This window comes from Pelecanus crispus, chromosome 4, assembly GCF_030463565.1.
Source record: "Pelecanus crispus isolate bPelCri1 chromosome 4, bPelCri1.pri, whole genome shotgun sequence".
Lineage (NCBI taxonomy): Eukaryota > Metazoa > Chordata > Aves > Pelecaniformes > Pelecanidae > Pelecanus > Pelecanus crispus.
The window spans coordinates 50,614,645-50,635,912 of NC_134646.1; the positions used below are offsets into that span (position 1 = coordinate 50,614,645).

Here is a 21,268-nt window from a genome sequence, read left to right on the forward strand (position 1 = left end):
TACAAATTTTGTGTTGTACTTAAATTCTTCAAAATTACCATATAATTCTTGGTTCACATTTTCCTGTCTCTTTATTTTTAGTTTCTTATCATTTGATGCTGCGAGTTCAAAAGACTGGATAGGACTGATGTCTGGAGTTGACAGTGGCGTTACGTCTGTCACTGTGTCTTCAGACTCCTCCAAGTAGTCACCGAGCTTTGGTTTTCCTTCTGCTAATTTCATTGATGACTTAAATTTTTGTTTTGGAGACAGAAGAGTGTTCCTGCAAGCATTCCTCTTTGAGGAAGAATGAGATGAATCTGATAAACAGCTATCGGAATCTGTCTCAGAACAATCTGTATCTGAGCTTGAGGACGAGGATGAGGAGGAAGAGGAGGAGGAAGAGGAAGAGGAGCTGATATTAGTATATTTTTTGCTAGTCTTTTTTATGTTGTTTGACTGCTTAGCTGACTTTGGTCTAACCTTCTGTTTTTTGCCATCGTCACTACTATCTTCTTCATCTGTATAATAATCTTCTTCACCTTCTTTAACTATTTTGGGGATTCCAGCAGGAACATTCTCCTGTGTTCCCATACTTGCTGCTGATGTCGCTCCAGATGTACCTGCGTCCTCCACAACTGGAGAAAGTGACAAAGATGAAGCACCTCCAAGATGATCTGGGCTATTTTCTAGGGACTGATTCTTCTGCAAATCTTTCTGCTTTTCTTCACTTTCCTCCTCACAATGCTTTGCATCCTTTGAATTAGAAACGAAGTCAGGGTCTGCAAGAGCTGCCTTTGTACTTCCTTTCTCTATACATTCACCATTTTGTTCAGCTTTCTTTTTCTCTTCTTCAAAATCACTGTCAAAGAAAGCATGATCCACTTCACCATCTGATACATCTTCAAACCGGTCCATACTGAAATATGAAGTGCCACCTGCAACCATCAGAAAAGGTTTCCAAAGGTTAGCATAAAAAGAGATCCAAGTACACTTTTGGTGTAATAGCTTTGTTCTTTAGTCTTTTAGCTCTAGTAATTTATAATTCTGCAATTAATTATGTTATGTTGCTAGGGACAACTCCGTAGTCAGTTCTATAAAGAAATTTTGTGCCACCTTGTTGTACACAGCTTACATATTAGACCAAAAAGCTTTACTTTAAGCTAACAAAAACCATCATGATTTCAAAACTTTTACTCCTAAGGAAATTAGTCAAACATTGTTAGCAGCTAAAGAGTCTTAACTATGACAAACAAGCAACTGAAGTGTCTTTTGTTCCTTTAAGCTAGAGCCACTTTAAGCTAGAGCCACTAATGAGCTATCATTAGTTTGGATTTTATATTAAAAACCTTGTTTGTTTGTGGTGGTCATCATCTTGGCCGACACAGCCATTCAAACCACAGACTTTCAGCGCCTAAAGTAGGAGCAATTTCAACTTACATCAACAGATCCATGGCTCTGTAGGTTAAATTGTAATAGATGTAGGGTGCGTCAGTGTTAATGTTTTAGCCTGGATCAGGAGCCTGCTTTTCTTAACAGTCCTCTGTAACCGACATTGCATAGTACAGTGAGCAAACCTGATTCTTTCAGATGAAACTAACCTTTAAAGCGTGCTCCCGGCATGAAACTAGTGCACTTAAACCAGCAGTCACCATTCAGTCCATGGGACCAGATTACAGCTAGGCCAAAGGAAAAACCCCAAATACATACAGGGTGGATATCAGGTCCTCAGCACTAACCGTTATGCTCTACAAATGTGCTCCTCTTGTGTCATACTTCTTGCAGAAATATATGGTGTTAGATCCTATGCACGTGGAAGGGTGGATATGAAAGTTTCCACTCATTAGTAGGATATACACAGAGTTAAAATAAAAAAAAACAAACACCCCACAACCAAACAAAATTAGTCAGTATCAAAGACTACCGTTCCCACCTAGCCAGCAGTACTTTTCTCCTACTATTTACAACAGAGTTTACATAAATTTTGTGAGCTGCAATCAATAAATATGTACCATTCTTTAGAGCCAAGGAAACAAAAAACAAAGACAGTGGAAGCAACTATACAAGGCAGGAGAACCAGAACATTTTACAAGATGGATGGTCTCCCTTAAACCACATATAGTTTGTTGCCATGGCAAACAAAGGTGAAAAAGGAATTCCTAAGCGTGCTTTGAAACTGCAAGACTATTCCCAAGAAAACTTCTAGCTAAAATTACTTCAAAATATGCAGTTTTTAAAGGTCTATGTCACTCAATTATCTTGCCACCTCTCAAATAATACTCAGCTTTAGGGGAATTTGAAATATGCATCCCAAATACAAAAAGCTCAACATAAACCTTAAAAGCAGATGATGTGGAATCTCCTGTGGTTTTACGATCACAAAGCAAAAGAACTGAAGAGAGACTTAATAAGGTTAGATGTTGCATAAAGCTGAAAATGCTATTCAACAACAGAAGCAGAGGCCAACTTTGGTGCCATGAAGAGTAACTTGTTAAACCACCTAACTCCTCTAAGAGCAACAGAACAAAGGAGCAATGCACCTGGGAACTCTTAATTTGAAATGCTACATGGAATTTGCAAACTTTTCACATTCATGTCACTTCTTGTGAACCCTGGCTTCGGGCAGCTTGCATAGTCTGCAATGCCCAACTGTCATGTGAATTCCTGGAAGTGTTCCTAGAACAGCTTCCTAAAAGGATAATGCATTTCAATATATCAAAAAATGCAAAACAGGAAAAAAAAAAATCAGAAGAGTGCAACACGTTATTTATACTTAATTTTCTATCTCATGTAACCTAAACCAGAAGGGAACCAAGCAGAATTTTTTGGCATTACCTACAGACTATAGATCATGAATTATTTGTTTAGCAAGTACAACTTGTGCAAAGTCAATTCTATGATGAAAATGAATACAGGAAGTACAGCGTTAAAATTCAAACAAAAACCTTTCTTCTCCATGATGGAAGATTTTTAGTACTTAAGGCACCAACATCTCACCAGTTTGTACCTTCAGACAGATTATGACCAATCAGTAAAAATAGGCATGTGCCATATTTCACTTGTCTCAAACACATAGATTTGATATACTGTTAGCCCTGTTGTATGTATATAAGCCTAAGATAAGGCAAAAAAACAGGTTTGCAGGTGGATGCAGACCAACAAGTACAGCTTGAAATACAAAATTTTGTTGACTGTAATACACACATCCATATACTTTTAGTTTATGTAATGCTACTCCTGCAAAGGAGACGAAACTAACAGTATCTCATCAGCTATAATATAATAGACTTTTCTGAACACAATCACTTAAGGCGGATGGGATTTAACTCAAGACAGCAGCAGAAGAGCAGAGTAGAGGTGGCAAAAGGTGATAAAATATAGCAAGGAGCCTGTATGCTCCTTTCCACCATTAGCACCAGCCAAGGAGCACATATCTTCCCACTCTGCATGACTTAGGAATAGCTCACCTGCCAGTGGGCTGTCTTCCACAAAGACTGAGCCATAACCGATTCATGGACAGCAACCACTGTCACCATGAGAAATGCAGTTTAGCTGTCTGACTCTGCCTAAGGAGCAGCAGTCGTAACACCAGTCATATCATTGCCAAATGTTCCTTCCACTTTTCTGGCACAAGCCCCTGACGACTTCAGCCTTCATCTTAATGGAAAATGGACATGCTGCGTTGGGTAATTTCTCTCACTGACACTCTTAATCACTCACAAACTAAACATTAATTAATATTGTAATTTCCATTAAAAACAAACAAGAGGAAATAGATGAAGAGATGGGTTTTTTGGTTCCTATTCCCCTCATGCATCTAGAATGTCTTTAAGGGAGCTGGAATTTGCCAAGAAGTAGTAACACAGAAGAAGCAATTTTGCTGATAAACCATGCCTAAATTAATAAATTGGCTGCGTGTGCACACATACACACTCACACCCCTTTACATGCAGGGCAGAGTGTAATTTTATCCCTGGGAGAAGTACAGAGTTCTGCTACGTCATCAATTGTTAAAATACAGAATCCACAAGCGATATTCTGAAATCCCAAGAAAACTGTCGTTAGAGTCAAATACTTATCATTAACTGCTAATTCTAACGACCACTGTATTTATTTACAAAAAATATATGCTTTCTGTGGCTTTCTGCCATGAAACCCTCTAACACAAATATCATCAAGTCAGATGAGCAGGCTGGCCATTAATTGTCATCCTTTTTATTGTAATATTTTCTCTCCCCATGCAATTCTCTACCTCTCTGCCCCTATTTCTTATAACTGTAACACCCATTACCCCAGCCAAGCACATCCATTCGCATTTGCTTCTTCCTCACTGCAGTCCCTCCTAGTTTATACCACTTCTTAATCCCTTCACCTGTAAACACCAAGCTTGACCCATTTAAGATCAGAAAGCAGTGGCCAAGCAGCCAAGAAGAACACACAGTCTGGCTGTCAGGGCAGTAGGGACCCACACTTTCTCATCAAGAGGTTGATGCACTGAGCATCTGACTACCTACCGAGGCTGCATCCGTGTTCTCACCAGCCAGCTACTGCCAGAGCAAAGACCACTCAGCTCCTGTACAGGCCAACCGCTGCCTGTACAACCTAAAACATTTAGAATCATAGAATCATAGAATCATCTAGGTTGGAAAAGACCTTTAAGATCATCCAGTCCAACCATTAACCTACACTACCAAGCCCACTCTAGACTAATCAAGGGTAGACCAGACTAAACCATATCCCGAAGTGCCACATCTACCCGTTTTTTAAACGCCTCCAGGGATGGTGACTCCACCACCTCTCTGGGCAGCCTGTTCCAATGCCTGACCACCCTTTCCGTAAAGAAATTCTTCCTAATCTCCAGTCTAAACCTCCCCTGGCGCAGCTTAAGCCCATTTCCTCTTGTCCTATCGCTAGCTACTTGGGAGAAGAGACCAACACCCACCTCACTACAACCTCCTTTCAGGTAGTTGTAGAGAGCGATAAGGTCCCCCCTCAGCCTCCTCTTTTCCAGGCTAAACAACCCCAGTTCCCTCAGCCGCTCCTCATAAGACTTGTTCTCCAGACCCTTCACCAGCTTCGTTGCCCGCCTCTGAACACGCTCCAGCACCTCAATGTCTTTCTTGTAGTGAGGGGCCCAAAACTGGACACAGTATTCCAGGTGCGGCCTCACCAGCGCCAAGTACAGGGGGACAATCACCTCCCTGCTCCTGCTGGCCACACCATTCCTGATACAAGCCAGGATGCTGTTGGCCTTCTTGGCCACCTGGGCACACTGCTGGCTCATGTTCAGCCGGCTATCTACTAACACCCCCAGATCCTTTTCGGCCAGGCAGTTTTCCAGCCACTCCTCCCCAAGCCTGTAGCGTTGCATGGGGTTGTTGTGACCCAAGTGCAGGACCCGGCACTTGGCCTTGTTGAACCTCATACAGTTGGCCACGGCCCATCGATCCAGCCTGTCCAGGTCCCTCTGCAGGGCCATCCTACCCTCGAGCAGATCGAGGCTCCCACCCAATTTGGTGTCGTCTGCAAACTTACTGAGGGTGCACTCGATCCCCTCATCCAGATCATTGATAAAGATATTGAACAAGGTTGGCCCCAAAACAGAGCCCTGGGGAACACCGCTCGTGACCGGCCGCCAACTGGACTTAACACCATTTATCACTACTCTCTGGGCTCGGCCACCCAACCAGTTCTTTACCCAGCGAAGAGTATGCCTGTCTAAGCCGTGAGCTGCCAGCTTCCCGAGGAGGATATTATGCGAGACGGTGTCAAAAGCTTTGCTAAAGTCGAGGTAGATGACATCCACAGCCTTTCCATCATCTACCAGGCGGGTCACCAGGTCATAGAAGGAGATCAGGTTGGTCAAGCAGGACCTGCCTTTTGTGAACCCATGCTGGCTGGGCCTGATCCCCTGGTTGACCTGTACTTGCCTGTGGAGTTCGCTCAAGATGAACCTCTCCATAATCTTCCCCGGCACCGAGGTCAGGCTGACAGGCCTGTAGTTCCCCGGGTCCTCCTTCCGGCCCTTCTTATAGATGGGCGTCACATTGGCAAGCCTCCAGTCATCAGGGACCTCCCCTGTTAACCAGGACTGTTGATAGATGATGGAAAGTGGCTTGGCAAGCTCCTCTGCCAGCTCCCTCAGTACTCTCGGGTGGATCCCATCCGGCCCCATAGACTTGTGAGCGTCCAGGTGGCATAGCAGGTCATTAACTGCTTCCTCCTGGACTATGAGGGCTCCATTCTGGTCCCTATCCCTATCCTCTTGCTCAAGGGCCTGAGTACCCTGGGGATGACCGGTCTGGCTGTTGAACACAGAGGCAAAGAAGGCGTTAAGTACTTCAGCCTTTTCCTTGTCCTCGGTGACAATGTTCCCCCCCACATCCAGCAAAGAATGGAGATCCTCCTTGGCTCTCCTTTTATTGCTGATGTACTTATAAAAGCATTTTTTTATTGTCTTTTACAGCACTGGCCAGATTGAGTTCTAGCTGGGCTTTTGCCTTTCTAATTTCCTCCCTGCAGGACCTAACAAGATCCCTGTACTCCTCCTGAGCTGCCCGCCCCTTCTGCCAAAGGCGGTAGACTCTCCTTTTTTCCCCTGAGTCCCCGCAAAAGCTCCCTATTCAGCCAGGCCGGTCGATTTCCCCGCCGGTTGGTCTTACGACACACGGGGACAGCCCGCTCCTGCGCCCTTAAGACTTCCTTCTTGAAGAGGGCCCAGCCTTCCTGGACCCCTTTGCCCTTCAGGACCGCCTCCCAAGGGACTTTCCCAACCAGGGTCCTGAAGAGGGCAAAGTCTGCCACAATGTTTTGCCCTGCCCGAAGGACAAGCAGCTTTTTGACATCCTCCTCCATGTTAAACAAAGATCAAGACCTTGTTCACGCTAAACGTATGGAGGGTTTTTCCCCTGCCAACTGCAAACCTGCCAACTACAGCACCACCTGAAATACTGTTGTAGGAAATGCCTAATAGCAGGCCTTTAGGCCTGGCTGCAATATGAAGTATCTTAATCAAAGGTAGGATAGTAGATAAAAAGTGATATAGTGAGGATACAGATTTAGATATGGTTTTTTGTTTGAACATATACTGTCTTTTGATAACATTTTTTAAATGTTAGAAACTAACAAAGTACATTAAGTACCTAGTGAAAGATTCAAGGTGTTTTAACCTTGGTTAAACCTTAAAGTTATCCAATCAATCTTTCACTTTTTAAAATGCAGACGATCTGAAATACATGCAGAGAGTACTGAAATAAATCACAGGAAAAAAGAAAAAACTCAACATTAAAGTGAAAGCAGTGATCAACCTTTTTCTTTTAAGCATTCTACTTTCATAATCGAGGGAGAGGATGGTTCATACAGACAGAAAAGCCCTTTTTTCCCCCCCTATCTAGTAACATACAAATTCCTAGCATGTGGAACACCACACTCAGTGAATCTGTATGCTATACATCCTCTGAAAACCCTAAAAGCTTTCAGGATGTCTTAAGATTCTGGTATTTAATAAAAATGGAAAACAAGCCCCTTAAACTTCCTGTGGGCCAAATCAGAAATTCCAGGCATTACTGCGTGTGTACTGTGCATCACCACAAAGGCCATAATACAGCACAGGTATAGTACACTCAAGGTGAGGCAACCATATGTTTCCTGCAACAAAAAGGAACATAAATCCTCTTAGGATGTGTTAACAAACATACATGTAAAGTATCAGAAGCAATAATAATGTTGTATTCAGCTCCAATAAGGCACCTTCTGGTTTAGGGTTATTAATTTTGCTTTGTAATTATAATTGATACTGAAAGAAGTAACCAAGCAGGCAACCTTCTCCCAGCTGGTAAAATTAGTGCTCCCACAGATGGCACCTCTCCTTCCAGCTGGAAATTTCTACCTCTTCAGAACAGGGACCCACCCTCCTGATCTCAGAGAGCAGAAACAAGTGTTTGAGAGCTAAGGGGCTGGAAGGTTAAAGTGTTTTAATTAAAAGATTTATACTATCAACTGCAGATGTTCTTTAGTACACTCCAAAATCTTCTATTTACTCATTATTGCCCCTCTGTCAGGGATCCTGCACCCTTAAACCTGCTGACTGCCAAATTACCCCTTTGTATGGTGAACTTGGGAGAGGGTAAAAATGCTAAACATATCATCTGACTAACATTTTCAAAAATAACAATCATTAAACAAGTTACCATATAAAAACACACTAGTTCACCCCCGCCTCCTCTTTCTCCCTCCCTTCCTCATTTTTGGCTGAGGCTTTAAAAAAAAAAAAAAAAAAAAAGACAAATTTGAAAGTGTCTAGAAGAGAACAATAAAAATTAAGACAATCAGAAAAGCCCAACTTCTGAGGGTTTGTTTAGTTTAAAAGAGGGGAAACACAGTGAAACGTAACTCTCAAAACCTGTAAAACAGACTAACCCAAAACTTAGTTTGCTGTCAATCAACAGTACTAAAGATCAACTAGTGCAGCTGCTTCCAGCCATGTGACAAACCACACATTACCCAGGCCTCCTACCACCTCTTTAATTAAAGCTTTCATTTTTGCTACTAAGAAACAACAAAGCATACAAAGGAGGAAATACACATCTCAGGAAACTTTTTCCCTTGAGGGAAACCCCCAATGAACCAAACAACTAGCCTGTTTAGTAGATACTCTAATTTTCCAAGCTCAGAGCACGGTATCTTCTACTGCTGTTCTGCACAACATACGCTCTCCAAACTCGAGTACCGATTTCCCCCGTCCAAACCGCCATTAGTTCATACCCAATCTACAAAGCACAAGGCCTCAACCCCAGCTCAGAATAAACTCCAACACTACAAACCTATCCAAGCTCTGCTCTTCCACACAGTTATACATCTGCACTGGACCTGTTCCTACAGCCCGAGATGGAAGGGCTGGTTGAGACACAGGCAAGTTACTCTGCAAAACACCACAAAGCAGACAGGAGCTGGAATTAGAATCATAGAAAAATTTAGGTTGGAAGGGATCCTCTGGACATTATCCAGTCCAGTCAACTGCTCAAAGCAGGGTCAGCTTCAAAGCTGGATCTAGTTTTGCTCAGGGCCTTGTCCAACCAAGTTTTCAAAAACGCCAAGGATGAAGACTTCATGTCCTACATGGGCATCTGCTCCAGTGCTTAACAACCCCATTGCGATTTTTTTTTTTTCCTTTAATCAGAATTTCCCATGTCACATCTTGCAACTATAAGCTTCTATCCTTTCATGGTCTACCTCCAAGAAAAAACTGGCTCTGCCCAGTTACAGGCAACTGTGTTGCTGCTGGTCAACCACCTAGACATAACTACATGGGGGTTAATCCCTTTGCTCACGTTACAACCTACATATAAGTATTTACTGCCGATGCTAACAAACTTCTCCTTGTTGGCTCATGAGACAGTAGTAGACTTGGGCCTGAACTGAGCAATCTGAACGGGCCATGGAACCACCATTTGTCCCTCACAGACCAGATCTGACAGGACCTAATTCAAGCTCAGATCAGAACTACCATTGTTTCTAGAGCATCTGAAGCCACTTGTCCAGATGATTCTCAACAGGCTCTCTAATGCCTTTCACTGTCTTTTCCACTCTCCTAGCTAGAGAAGAGGAGGGAGGGAAGGCCTGCTATTTCAAATCTATGGGGTCAACATACCCAGCCGTTGCTGCCTTTTTTCCTCTGCTTTTTTTGCTTGTTTTATTTGGCTTTTTGTTTTCTTCGGTATTGTTTATTTTTTGCCCTGGTTCTCTCTGCTGCAAAGGAAAAGATTTTTCCTTGTATGCTGTAAGATGTAGTTTATTAACTCCCAAACCTATGACAGGTTAGCCCTCAGAACAGCAGTTCTATGTCCAAACAGAGGCAGGCGCACTGGCGATGCTGCAATGTACTTTGGAGTCCTTTTAAAAGGATTCCAACAGAAAGCCCTGTGTCTCCTGGCTATTTCAAGCAAGGATTCAGTTCAGCAAATGGGCCCTAGAAAGTCCTGGAACAGAGTCAATTATGATCATCTGCTAAAGCAAATGAAAGCATATGACCATCAGAGAACCCCAGATGACTGCAGGGCAAAGGCTTTCAAGTTAATGTACAAGAGAGGGAAAAAAAGGAAAAAAAAAAAAGAGAAAAAAAAGAAAAAAAAAAAGGTGGTGGTGGGGGAAGGGTAGTTCCTCTTGAGCCAAACCCAAGCCATTCCCCTGCTATGAAAAGCTCCAATACATTATGCTGAGAGGGGTGGGTCTCTAGCTCCAGGACTTCACTCATATACATGCACATTAAATGTTTGTTCTTCAGTGAAGGTCACCTTGTGACTCCATGAGCAGAAAGGCTGGGTCAGAGACTACTGAGGTTAAATGATGGGAGTGATGATGCCTATCAGGCCTGTCTAAATAGGCCACGGCTACTCACTCACTGCTGAGAACCCCAAGAAAATGACCAAACTCTCCAAACCCAGAGGGAACAGAAGCAGCTTACAATCAAAATAAAAAATAAAGACAATGAATCATATGCTGTTTGAAAAAAGTATCAGCAGCTTCTGGAAAGATTGCCTTCAAAAGGCCCTCCGTCTGCACAAGCATAAGTGATGCCATCCACATCAAACTCCCCGAGGCCTACTGCCATACACTGTTTCTCACTACCTGGAAGAGTCCCACTTCCAGCTACCTCAGGGACCAAAGGCAGCAAGATGCTAGCAGGAAACTGCTCACTGGCATTGACACTTCCCAAAAGTGACCAAAAGCCACAGTCTTTCGATAACATAGACAGACATTCAACAGTTTCTGGCAGCAAAGTTATTTGTATACAGGTACGAAAAGCCCAGAAAAGGACAGACTCTACTGCCAGGTGTTGAGGGTGAAGAACAAGGTAAAAGGAAGCTGAGTTTTCTTGCTCCTGCTGTACTGGTGCATATCTATGAAAAGTATTTCTGCCCGATATAAAGATTAAAACATTGGGGCAACATGCATCCAGCCAGGCTAGCCACAACTGAAGGTGGTGAATCTGGCACAGTAGTCCACAATGGCATGCAAGACAAAGGAAAACAATTCCTCTTATTAAAGCAGAACTTCAGCATTTCTGCCATGTAAAGGCTGGGGTGTGTGCCATCATCCTGGTGCACCAGTCGGGGGATTACTTGCGTGCGCCCTCCTTAAGCTCCAAGCACACCACTCAAGCATCAGATCCCCTAGGATCTGCTGAGACTAATCCAGGCAGCCGCTGCAGACTGTTGGGAGTCAGGTATTGCCATCTTCCAAATGACAATGGATACACGACTTCACCTGCTTCATGTAAGCAATGCTTCTGCATTGATCAACTGTCCCAAAAAGTATAGCCCAAGGGTGGCCCAGACCTCAGCAAAGGTCTGTGTGTACATCTTCAAGCTCTCAAACCACCACTGATCATTCCCCATTTGAAACTCCATGGAGGCATAAAGACACAACAATTCTTTCACCAATACTCGTACAGTAACTTTCCCCCTACTCTCACCTTCTAACTGACCAGTTGTGTTCAGTCTGTGCTCCTGCCTCACTCATTGCATGCAGTAGAGGTATGGCCCAGAAATGCCTAGAATCTACAGATGCTCATCTGCTACTGTTGGGAAACAGACCTCAAAAATAAAGCCGTACTGGAGTTCAAGAGCAGTGAAACTTTCATGCGAGAGCTGACCACCTATACTGTGCACATGCCACCTAACCTTGGCATATTCAGGATTTGCCTCTGTGGCAGGCCTGAAATAGACGGTAGGACCACAAAGGAAGCAACCATACCATTTCACAAACTATTGACGCAGCCCAGCAGCAGATAAATCACAGCATACTCCAGAATATCAGGCAGACCATCCTTACCAAGTGGCACAACACATGAACTGTCTCCAAGAACAGAAATGCTCACCAAACTATAAGTTTGTTCGTACTTCTAATGTTACGGATTTAGTATGCTTAGTGACCTGACTGCACAAACAGGCATGTCATCAGCATCTCCCTTGACATTTTGCATAGATGTGCCTCCACACAGATCAAATAGATGTGAGTTTTGCAACCACAAGATGACACCTATTATCACAGTTTGGAAAATACACATACAGTTTTACAGAGATAGCAATCACATTCTCCACAGCCATTGAAAATAAGATGCTATTCTTTTAATTTTCAGTGAATATATTTCTATGTAAGAGGAACAAGCACTATCTGGTACAGATGAGCAGGGGTAAGTACAGAAATTCAGTCACTAAATCAGTTTACAAACAGCTTAAACAAATATCGCTTAGCAATAGTCCAAGTGTATTTACGCTTCCTCAGAATGTGTGTAGGGAGCAAATGAGGTAAAGGCCTCTTGCAATCCTCTCGCATTGTATTTTTACGACTTGCTCATTTCTTCAGATGAGAAATATCAGTATGGAAAAGCAGATAAAATGCTGAAACATAGGGCTCTTAAATTCAACATAATATGGGTTTCTTGGAGTTCCAGTGTTCATTACGTTATTACAATGAAACGCTTCAAGAATGACAAATACCCATAACTGAATTGTGACTTAAACATCAGTTGAGATTGTTGGATGGGAAAAGCCTTAGCCAAGGAACATAGGTTATGTCTTAGACCATTACTATCACGAGTCTTGGTTGAGCATAAGACCAGGAAGCAAAGAATGAAAGAACTTTAAAAAGCAGCTCTGGTGGAAGCATTAGGTACATCCATCATAATAACAGTCTATCTCCCATGAATTTAAGGAGATACCTAGGCTCACCTAGGAGCCAGCTCACGTTGAGGCTCCTACCTCTAAGCTCCATGTATATTAGTATATCACCCGACTCCTGAATGGGCAGACTTTAAACAGCTTGTAGATGCTTCTATCACCTGTGCCACAGAAGACCATATGCCACCTATCCCACAAATTTTGCAACACTCCTTAGAGAAGCACCTGTGTGTGCTGCTGGGTCAAGTCTCTAAAGGGACTGGCTAATCACACTTTCAAAGCCTCAACTTGCTCTGCAGTCCTGGTGGCCCTCTGAGCCCATCTAAGTCTTATGCAGAAACACAAGACCCTCTGAATGTCCTTTTAAACGTGGGCAAGCACAAAACCAAAACAAAAATCCCAGTATGTCATGAAAGCTTTAAGTCCCAAGAAAAGGAAGAGAATGTCCCCAAATTACTTATTCACTCCTTTTCTCTGGTTTCCATTCCATACCATTAAAAGGATTATCTAGGCTGAGAAAATACAAAGAACAATGTCTTGCACTACAAAAAAAAAAAAAAAAAAAAAACCAACAAAAAACCACCACAAAACCCCAAACCAAAAACCACATACCAAAAAAAATGCCAAAACCAAAAACAAACAGGAAAAAGTGGTGGGAGAGCTTAAAGCTTTCCAAAAGCCAAGTCCAAATTTTTGAAAAACTGTATTTTAAAATGCCAATTATTTTACAAACCCATTCTTAAGCTAACATCCGATGACTAATTTTCAAGTAATGATGACTTCATTTTAGTCTTCAAATAGCTCCTCTGAAGAATTTAACTTTTTGTGGAACTTTGTTCTTTCTCCATTGACAACTCCTATCCAAGAGATTAACTATTTTTTCATAGAAGCAAAAATATGCACAATGTACTTCATGCTCTATATTGAGCACCTCGTAACAGACAAATGCAGGCATACAAAAGAAATTTAGCACTGCTATTTCTGTTGTATTCATTCCATCCCACACAGTTTTCCTGCTGTTTCTATGAATGTTGCATAGAAACTTTAACCACACAATTTTTAAAATACGTAAATGTCCAAATGCAAACACTAGATGCTTTTTATATGTTTTAGAGTAAGAATGAACGAATGTAAACATTTGCATGCTATAATAAAAACAGTTTCTGAAAAAATTGTGTTTAACAGAACCACAACGGAAAAACTTTAGCAAGGCATAGAAGTTACATGACCTTGAATTCGGTTGTGCCAGAAGCCATGCTAAACTATATTTTTAAAATGCCAATTTCTCTAACATGCTGTGAAAACTCCAGAAAAAAACAGAGCTTCGTGAGCATGACATATGTTGCTGTTTGTTGTATCATTTCACTGAGATGCTTTGGAATGAATTCAGTACTCCGCTCTGGTGCAGGGGCTGCACAAATGACAGCCAAGAAAGGCCCAGGATTTACAGTTACCTCTTTTGTGATTTCCACACAAATCCACAGGGGCCAAGAGATTCAGTGGTTGGTTATTCTTCCGAACTACAGCCCCACCTTGAGAACTGTTAGTGCAGAACACAGCCCCGTGCAGCGCAGAGTGAGTTACAACACTGTTGTCCTGAGGAAGATGCAGAGATGTGAGTATTGCTATGATTTAACACGCTCGAGGCAAGCTGTTTACAACGATCATTTCAGTTGACTTAATTCCCGCTAGTTGCGCCCAACCAAACCACTTCACTAAACTCTATTCAAGCATCACTTCAACACATCCCTCCCAGTCCAGTAACTTTAAGGATGGCACGCACGACGCAGCGACTTGCTCCCGAAGCCGAAGGCTACGATGCCAAGGGCCGGTGCCTCGGAAGAAAATCTCCCACCTCTTTTCCAATCCCCCCTGAGAAGCAGAGAGGGCAGGGGGGCATAAAATACGTCTCACGGCGGCACGACTAGCAGCTCAACACCAGCCGAAGCCCTCCAAATATAGCTCGGGAGACACCTACATATGTGTCACTCAGGCAGGGACCCAAGTAGAAAGACAGCAGATTAAAAAATAATGAAAATATAAATTATGTAATGATTTAAAAAAAAAAAAAAAGCGTGCGTCTAGAGGTATATAAACAACCAAAACACGTCTCCCACCTTGTCTGATGTGGCAAAAATTACCACAGGCGGGGGGACTCGCCCCCTCCCGCCGTCCCCAACCTCCACACACCCGCTCTCAGGGCACCTTCCGTGGGGAGGAGGCACCGGCCAGCCCCGAGCCGGAGCACCGGAGGCCCCGCTGTCACCAGGCCGAGCTGGCAGCCCCCGGGAAGAAGCTGCCATCGCCTTCCCCCCACCCCCCCGCCCCTCTCCCCGGCTTTGTTGTGGTAACCGGGGCGGATACTCACACGCACGGGAGGAGAGAGAAGGAGAGAGGAGGGGAAGGGGGAACCGCGCAGCGCCGCGGCCGCCGTCCGGATGCCAGGCTCCTACGCAGCCCGGGCCGGCCCCCTCGCGTCGTCGGGCGGGGAAAGGCGGCGCCTGAGGTGGGCGGGAAGGGAGCCGGGGGCCGGCCCCCGGCTCCCTTCCCGCCCACCTCAGGCGCCGCCTTTCCCCGTCTCTCCCGCCTCTCTGGGCTCCGCAGGAAGGGGGAGAAAGCTGGGACCCTCGCTGAGGCGATGGCGCCCCATGCTGAGGTGATAGTGCCCCAAGTTGAGGTGATGATCCCTAGACTGAGCTGACAGGGCTCCAGGTTGAGGTGGTGGGGCCATATGCTGAGGTGATAGTGCCCTAAGTTGAGGTGATGGTCCCTAGGTTGAGGTGATGGGACTCCAGGTTGAGGTGGTGGGGTCATACGCTGAGGTGATGGTGCCCCACGTTGAGGTGATGGGGCTCCCGGTTGACATGATGGTGCCCCAGGTTCAGGCAATGGGGCTCCATGCTGAGGTGATGGTGCCCCAAGTTGAGGCAATGGGGCTCCATGCTGAGGTGATAGTGCCCCAAGTCGAGGTGATGATCCCTAGACTGAGCTGATAGTGCCCCAAGTTGAGGTGATGGGGTCATACGCTAAGGTCATATGCTTTTAGTCTAGTCTACCCTTGATTGGTTTAGAGTAGACTTGGTACTGTAGGTTAATGGTTGGACTCGATGATCTTAAAGGTCTTTTCCAACATAAATGATTCTCTGATTCTATGATTCTATTCTATGAGGTCATGGTGCCCCAGGTTGAGGTGATGGGGCTCCCGGTTGACATGATGGTGCCCCAGGTTCAGGCAATGGGGCTCCATGCTGAGGTGACAGTGCCCCAAGTTGAGGTGATGGTCCCTAGATTGAGGTGATAGGGCTCCAGGTTGAGGTGGTGGGGCTCCATGTTGAGGTGACGGGACAACATGCTGAGGTGATGGTGCCTCAGGTTGAGATGATAGTGCCCCAGGCTGAGGTGCTGGCACTCCATTTTGAGGTGATGGCATCCCAGGCTGAGATAACGGTGTCCCAGGTTGAGGCAATGAGGCCCCATGCTGAACTGATGGTTTTCCATGTTGGGTTAACAGTGACCTAGACTGAGGTGATGGTGCTCCACGTTGAGATGATAGTGCCCCAGGTTGGGATGATGGCACTCCTGTTTGAGTTGCTAGCAGCCCACATGGAGGGGATGGTGCCCCAAGCTGAGGTGACAGTGACCCACCTTGAGGTGATGGTGCCCCATGCTAAGGCAACAGGACCCCAGGTCGAGGAGATGGGCTCCCACATTATAGTGGCAGGGTGGCAGCACCAAGTGACATAACCTGAGGAAATGGAGGGGGGAAACTGATCTGGAGGGCTTCTAGAGACATCTGACCCAAATCTTTGGGGTTGGATCAGGACCTTTCCCTGAGTGAACCTGATCTCAGCATCCTTGAATCTCAGTATAAGCATTGCAGAAACATGGATGAAGCCTTCAGGGAGAGTTTCATTACTTCTAGCACTGACTAGGTAAGTGGTGACTACCCACTAGTGATCTGCCACCGGGAAGCGGTAGTGTCCTGCGTAAGGGTGGGAAAAGTTTCAGCTCTTTAGAAGGGGTCAGTTGCAATATCAGGCCTTGGCATTTCTTTAATAATAGTAATTTTACTTTTTAATAAAGAAGGAAAGAATTATGTGAAAAGAAAGACTTCTAGATTACTGATCCACACATTCAAAACTAAAAATTCAACTTTACTTTGGCCCCGTTGTTCATCATGAAAAAGATTTAATGACGTGATCACGTTTTTTTCTGAGCATACTGAATTTTGAGTTGAATAGGGGCTGTGCAGCCAAGACTACTGTTGTGTATGTGGCCCTATTTCACTTGGCACGTGAACACACACACAGAGGCACGTATGTATGTATGTATGTATGTGTGTGTATATATACACACACGTACTTTTAAATACATATAGTGAATGCATCAGAACACTACAAGAAAAGAAATAAAATCTCTTGGTTAAGACAATTGAATACAAGACAACACGTTAACCAGAGTCTAGTCCTACTTGTGCTACACAGTGTTTAATGGAGGTTCTGCAAATTATGTAGACTAAATTTTCACATTTGGTCATGTGTCACATTCTTATTCTTCTGGAACCATACTTGATTCACTGTTGAAATGTTGAATAATCACAACTGCAGCTAAAATCAATGGAAGCTGTATTTGGAAAACATCAAGCGCTACAAAATGCTGAGCACTCAAAAAATTTTGTCTTAGGTACCTCATATTGGACACTAAATGGGTGCTTTTGTCCCTTTTTTTTTCCTGCGTGTCAGGTTCCTATCTGCAAATAAGCAAAATACAGTACCATTGTCTCAAAAAGGCATAACGAAAAATAAAATCTGTTAATATCAGTGTCACTTACATATTTTGTAGAAATGTGGGCAACAAAATTAATAGTTATCTTCTGAGAGCAATTCAACTGATTTTCAGTAAAGGAGGAATGGTGCCTAATGGAAAGATATATGATCATGTAAAGTCTGTATCATAATGTCTTTACAAATGACATTCTTGTAAGGAGAAAAAAACTCTGTAAGTAGAAGGTTTGCAGTTGTTTGTTTAAAAGTTCACAAGCACTTCTGGGTTTTGTGCCCAAGAGGTTTTTAGGAATTTCTATAAACTCTTAACATGACTGTAACTACAATGTAGCACCACAGCGGTTATAAAAAAGCATGTAATTCATTCAAAGTTGTAAGTATGCTAAAAATATAAACTGAATATGCACTTTACACACCTTTTTTTTGCCTATAATGTAAATTTCTATTTTAATTGAGAAATGATAAATTGCTGACCTTTATAGCAATGTGATTTGAGCCAGAAATGCTCACAAAACAGAAAATAAATGTGAAAAAGCCTTTAGGAAAGTATTCATTTTAAGCTTGTCTAAACATTTTAAAGGTGTAAATTTACTAAAGTTTAAAATTGGCAGTACTGTGAAGGTGAAAGCTGCAAGACTGTCACTAAAGACAGATGTAAAAGTGTGTTCAGACCCATGGGGCTTTGTTTAGGGTATGTTATAAACAGGTAAATTACACTCCTAGCTCAAAGGAAAAAAGAGAAGATGCTGATTCTTCCCCCAAATCAGACACAATTTCTGTTTTAAAATGAGATTAAAATAGTCTTATCTTTGTAGGAAAGATATTTGCTGTAATGCTTGAATAAGGCAGAGTGTGAATCTCTTATCTTATAAACTAGTTCCATGACTGAGTAAATAGTTACAGAAAGAGAATAAAATAACCCCAGTTCAGAAAATTGACCTCTGAAGTCCTTTTGTCTTATACAGAAAGGTAATTTTTAAAGTACAATAGGGGAAGTTCAAATAACACTGAGGTAAGCTCGAAAATTGCCATTGACTTCAGTGGAGCTAGGATGTCATCTAGAGTATTAGGAATTGTACCTCAGGTTGAAGTCATAGAATCTTATTAAAAACTAAAAAAACCCAATCAAAACTCCCTCTAGCTCTATGGATACACACTCGAGTTGATTTAGACATATCTAATTCAGGGTATGGTGTGTAAATCCTAGCTAAAATTGGTGGGATTACTCATTCAGACAAGAACTGCTTTTGTGCGTAAGCACTGCAGGACTACACCATTATTGCAGGTAGGTTTGTTTTTTTATCTTCCTCTCCACTTCTGAGAATGAATACTCTAATAAGAAAATAATCTCTGTTTACACAGGACTAACAACATTACATGCTCTGCTTCAGGTTAATTTAAAAATTCAGTTCCCTTAAGTAGTTTTGACAGAGGCCCAGGCAGTTTCCTGAATGCATTTGCAGTAGAAGGCCTCTACACACTCTGTCTGGTTTCTTGTGTGGAACTTTATTAAGATCCCAGAATAGATCTTGAACTCAGTCCAAAGCCCTGTATTTTCTGACATCTTTGAGGAACAAAGTGTGTGCTGGGAGATGAATCTTTTTGTTTTCTACCTGATGAGAATAAAATAGCTTTATAGGAAACCTTCTGGCATGTTGGGCCTTATCCAAGAGCTTTCAGACTCTGCAAGAATCTCTTCTGCTGGCCTTAATGATCCGATGTATTGAACGAACTTTGTTGCCCAAGCCTTTCAGTGAAGCATCAGGACATTTTGGCACACGGTAGTTCGCATGGGAATGGACTGCCATTGCAGTAGTATTTTCACTGTTATGATATGATTATTTTGGCCTGTAATCACGTTAGAGACATTACTTAAATAATCAATATTGGGGACACTGTGAATGGTCCGAGCTAGCATTTAAAAGGTCTTTGTGCAATTTAATATCCACTAAATAGAATAAACTGTGTGATAAAAGTGTATTTCAGTTACTGTAAGGACTTTGGATCAGATTAAGGAGCAGCGTCTTTTTTGGTCAGTGACAAAGATGGCAGCTGAAGTCACTCCAAAACTACTTTGGGATTTTGAGAGGAAATACATTGCTATGCAAACCTCTAATAGCTAAAGGCTCGTATACGTGGAGACAATTTTGTATACGATCCAGGTCATACCATCAGACACTGTGGGTGAGGTTAGAACTAGTTTAGAAAATACTGTGGTGGAATAAAATGTTTGGTGTAACTTAGACTCCCGACTGGCTCCGTGCCTGTACTGCACACGCTTCCGTGACAGTTCCGCACCATGAGCTGACGCCTGGCCCACCGTTACGGTGCAGTGTCAGGGCTGCACCTGCAGCTTTTGGACTGCTGTACTGTCCATGCTTGGTGCCTTGGCAAGCTTAGCGTCGCAGGCGCACAGGGAAATTCGGTGTCTGGTTGTAAAACGGTGCTAGTTGTGCTCCTGAAGTTACACGGAACGTGAACATGCACGAGATCAGGGCCTTGGTATTCATCCTTTTTCTTCATCAGGCTAGTATCATTCATTTTACAGAAGTAACTTTTTTACAGAAGTTTTACAGAACATGAATAAATCAAAAGGGCTCCAACCTCAGCACCAGTAGCCGGGGTTTAAAAGTTAACATGCAGGGCTATTTTGCACAGTAAGACCGCCAGAGTAGTGGCAATCTGAAAAGCGCTTCCCAGAAGTCTCGATACCTGTAAACACTTCTACAGCTTTCTTAATGGGGTATCTGCTCTCAAAATGAAGCCCATGAGTAAATGCTTGTAAATCCACTTTTGCAGAGTCTGGCTTCCCTAAGGAAAGCGTTGCCCTTTACTTGGAAGAGATCAAGGCCTCCCACTTTGGCTGCGGTTGGTAGCTGCTACGAATTCAGAGGAGCCTGAACCGCGCCATGCCTATGGCAAGGTGAACACGCATCCCGAGCACGGCGGGATCCGGCAAGGCTTTCGCCGTAAGAGGGGTTTGTTCCCAGAATCTGCCACGAGCAGTTATAAAACATGAGACGAGCGGAGGGAGGGTAGCGATGGGAGCCCTGGCAGGCTTCTTTTGGGGTACTGGGGCTGGGTTTTGCAGAACCGCTGTTGTACCATCCCAATCGCCCTTCTATCAACTTTTTGTTTCGGAAATCCAGTTATTTACCCTCTCCTTTGGCTGATCAAAGGGGGCGGGCAGGGGGGTGGGCACGGCGCTGGCTCAGGAGGGGGTCGGCACCTCGGCGATGGCCCGGCCCAAGGCTCCGTCCTGAGCTCAGGCCCGGGCCTCGGTGCTGCAGCCCGACCACCCCGGGCCCCGCTGGGCCGAGCCGCGGCCCCCGGGCCGCCGCCCGCCGGCTCTGCCGGGCTGCCCGTGGCGGAGGGGCGCCGGCAGCTTTCCGCGGGAGCCGGCTCCGCGCCGCAGCCGGCGGGGATCTGCGCGGGGAGGCGCCTTCCCCGCCGCGCTTCGGCCGAGCGCGGCCACCCCCCGGCCTCCGCGGGGGAGGCCCCCGCGCCCCGCCAGGGCGCAGCCCCGCGGGGCAGGGCGGGACGGGGCGGGGCGGGCCCCGCGCGCGGCCCGGCCGCGGGGCGGGGCGGCGCGGCGCGGCGGGCGCACGTGCCCCCGGCCCGCCCGCCAGGCGCCGCCCCCGCCTCCCCCTGCCGGAGAGCCGAGCGGCGCGGCGGGGCCTCCCCGGCTGCCGCCACGGCGCTCGGCTCCCGCCGCCCACCGGCGGGCAGCGCTGCCCCCTCGGCGGCCGCCGGGAAGCGGCCGGGCCGCCCTGCACCCGCCTGCCGCCGGGCATGAGCTCCGGCTCCCCCGGCGGCCGCAGCGGT

General features: G+C 44.8%; 1 protein-coding gene across 1 annotated transcript in view; it reads right to left on the minus strand.

Annotated features, from left to right (window-relative positions):
* CFAP97 (cilia and flagella associated protein 97) overlaps positions 1-15,042 on the minus strand; it is a 36,736-nt gene extending 21,694 nt beyond the window's left edge. Inside the window, exons 1-2 of the mRNA XM_075709591.1 lie at positions 15,028-15,042; positions 39-917 (exon numbers count right to left, since the gene is read on the minus strand). Of these exons, the coding sequence (XP_075565706.1) occupies positions 39-897 (859 nt within the window). The 5' untranslated portion in view covers positions 898-917; positions 15,028-15,042. The remainder of the gene's footprint in view (positions 1-38; positions 918-15,027) is intronic.
* Between the last annotated feature and the right edge of the window lie 6,226 nt (positions 15,043-21,268).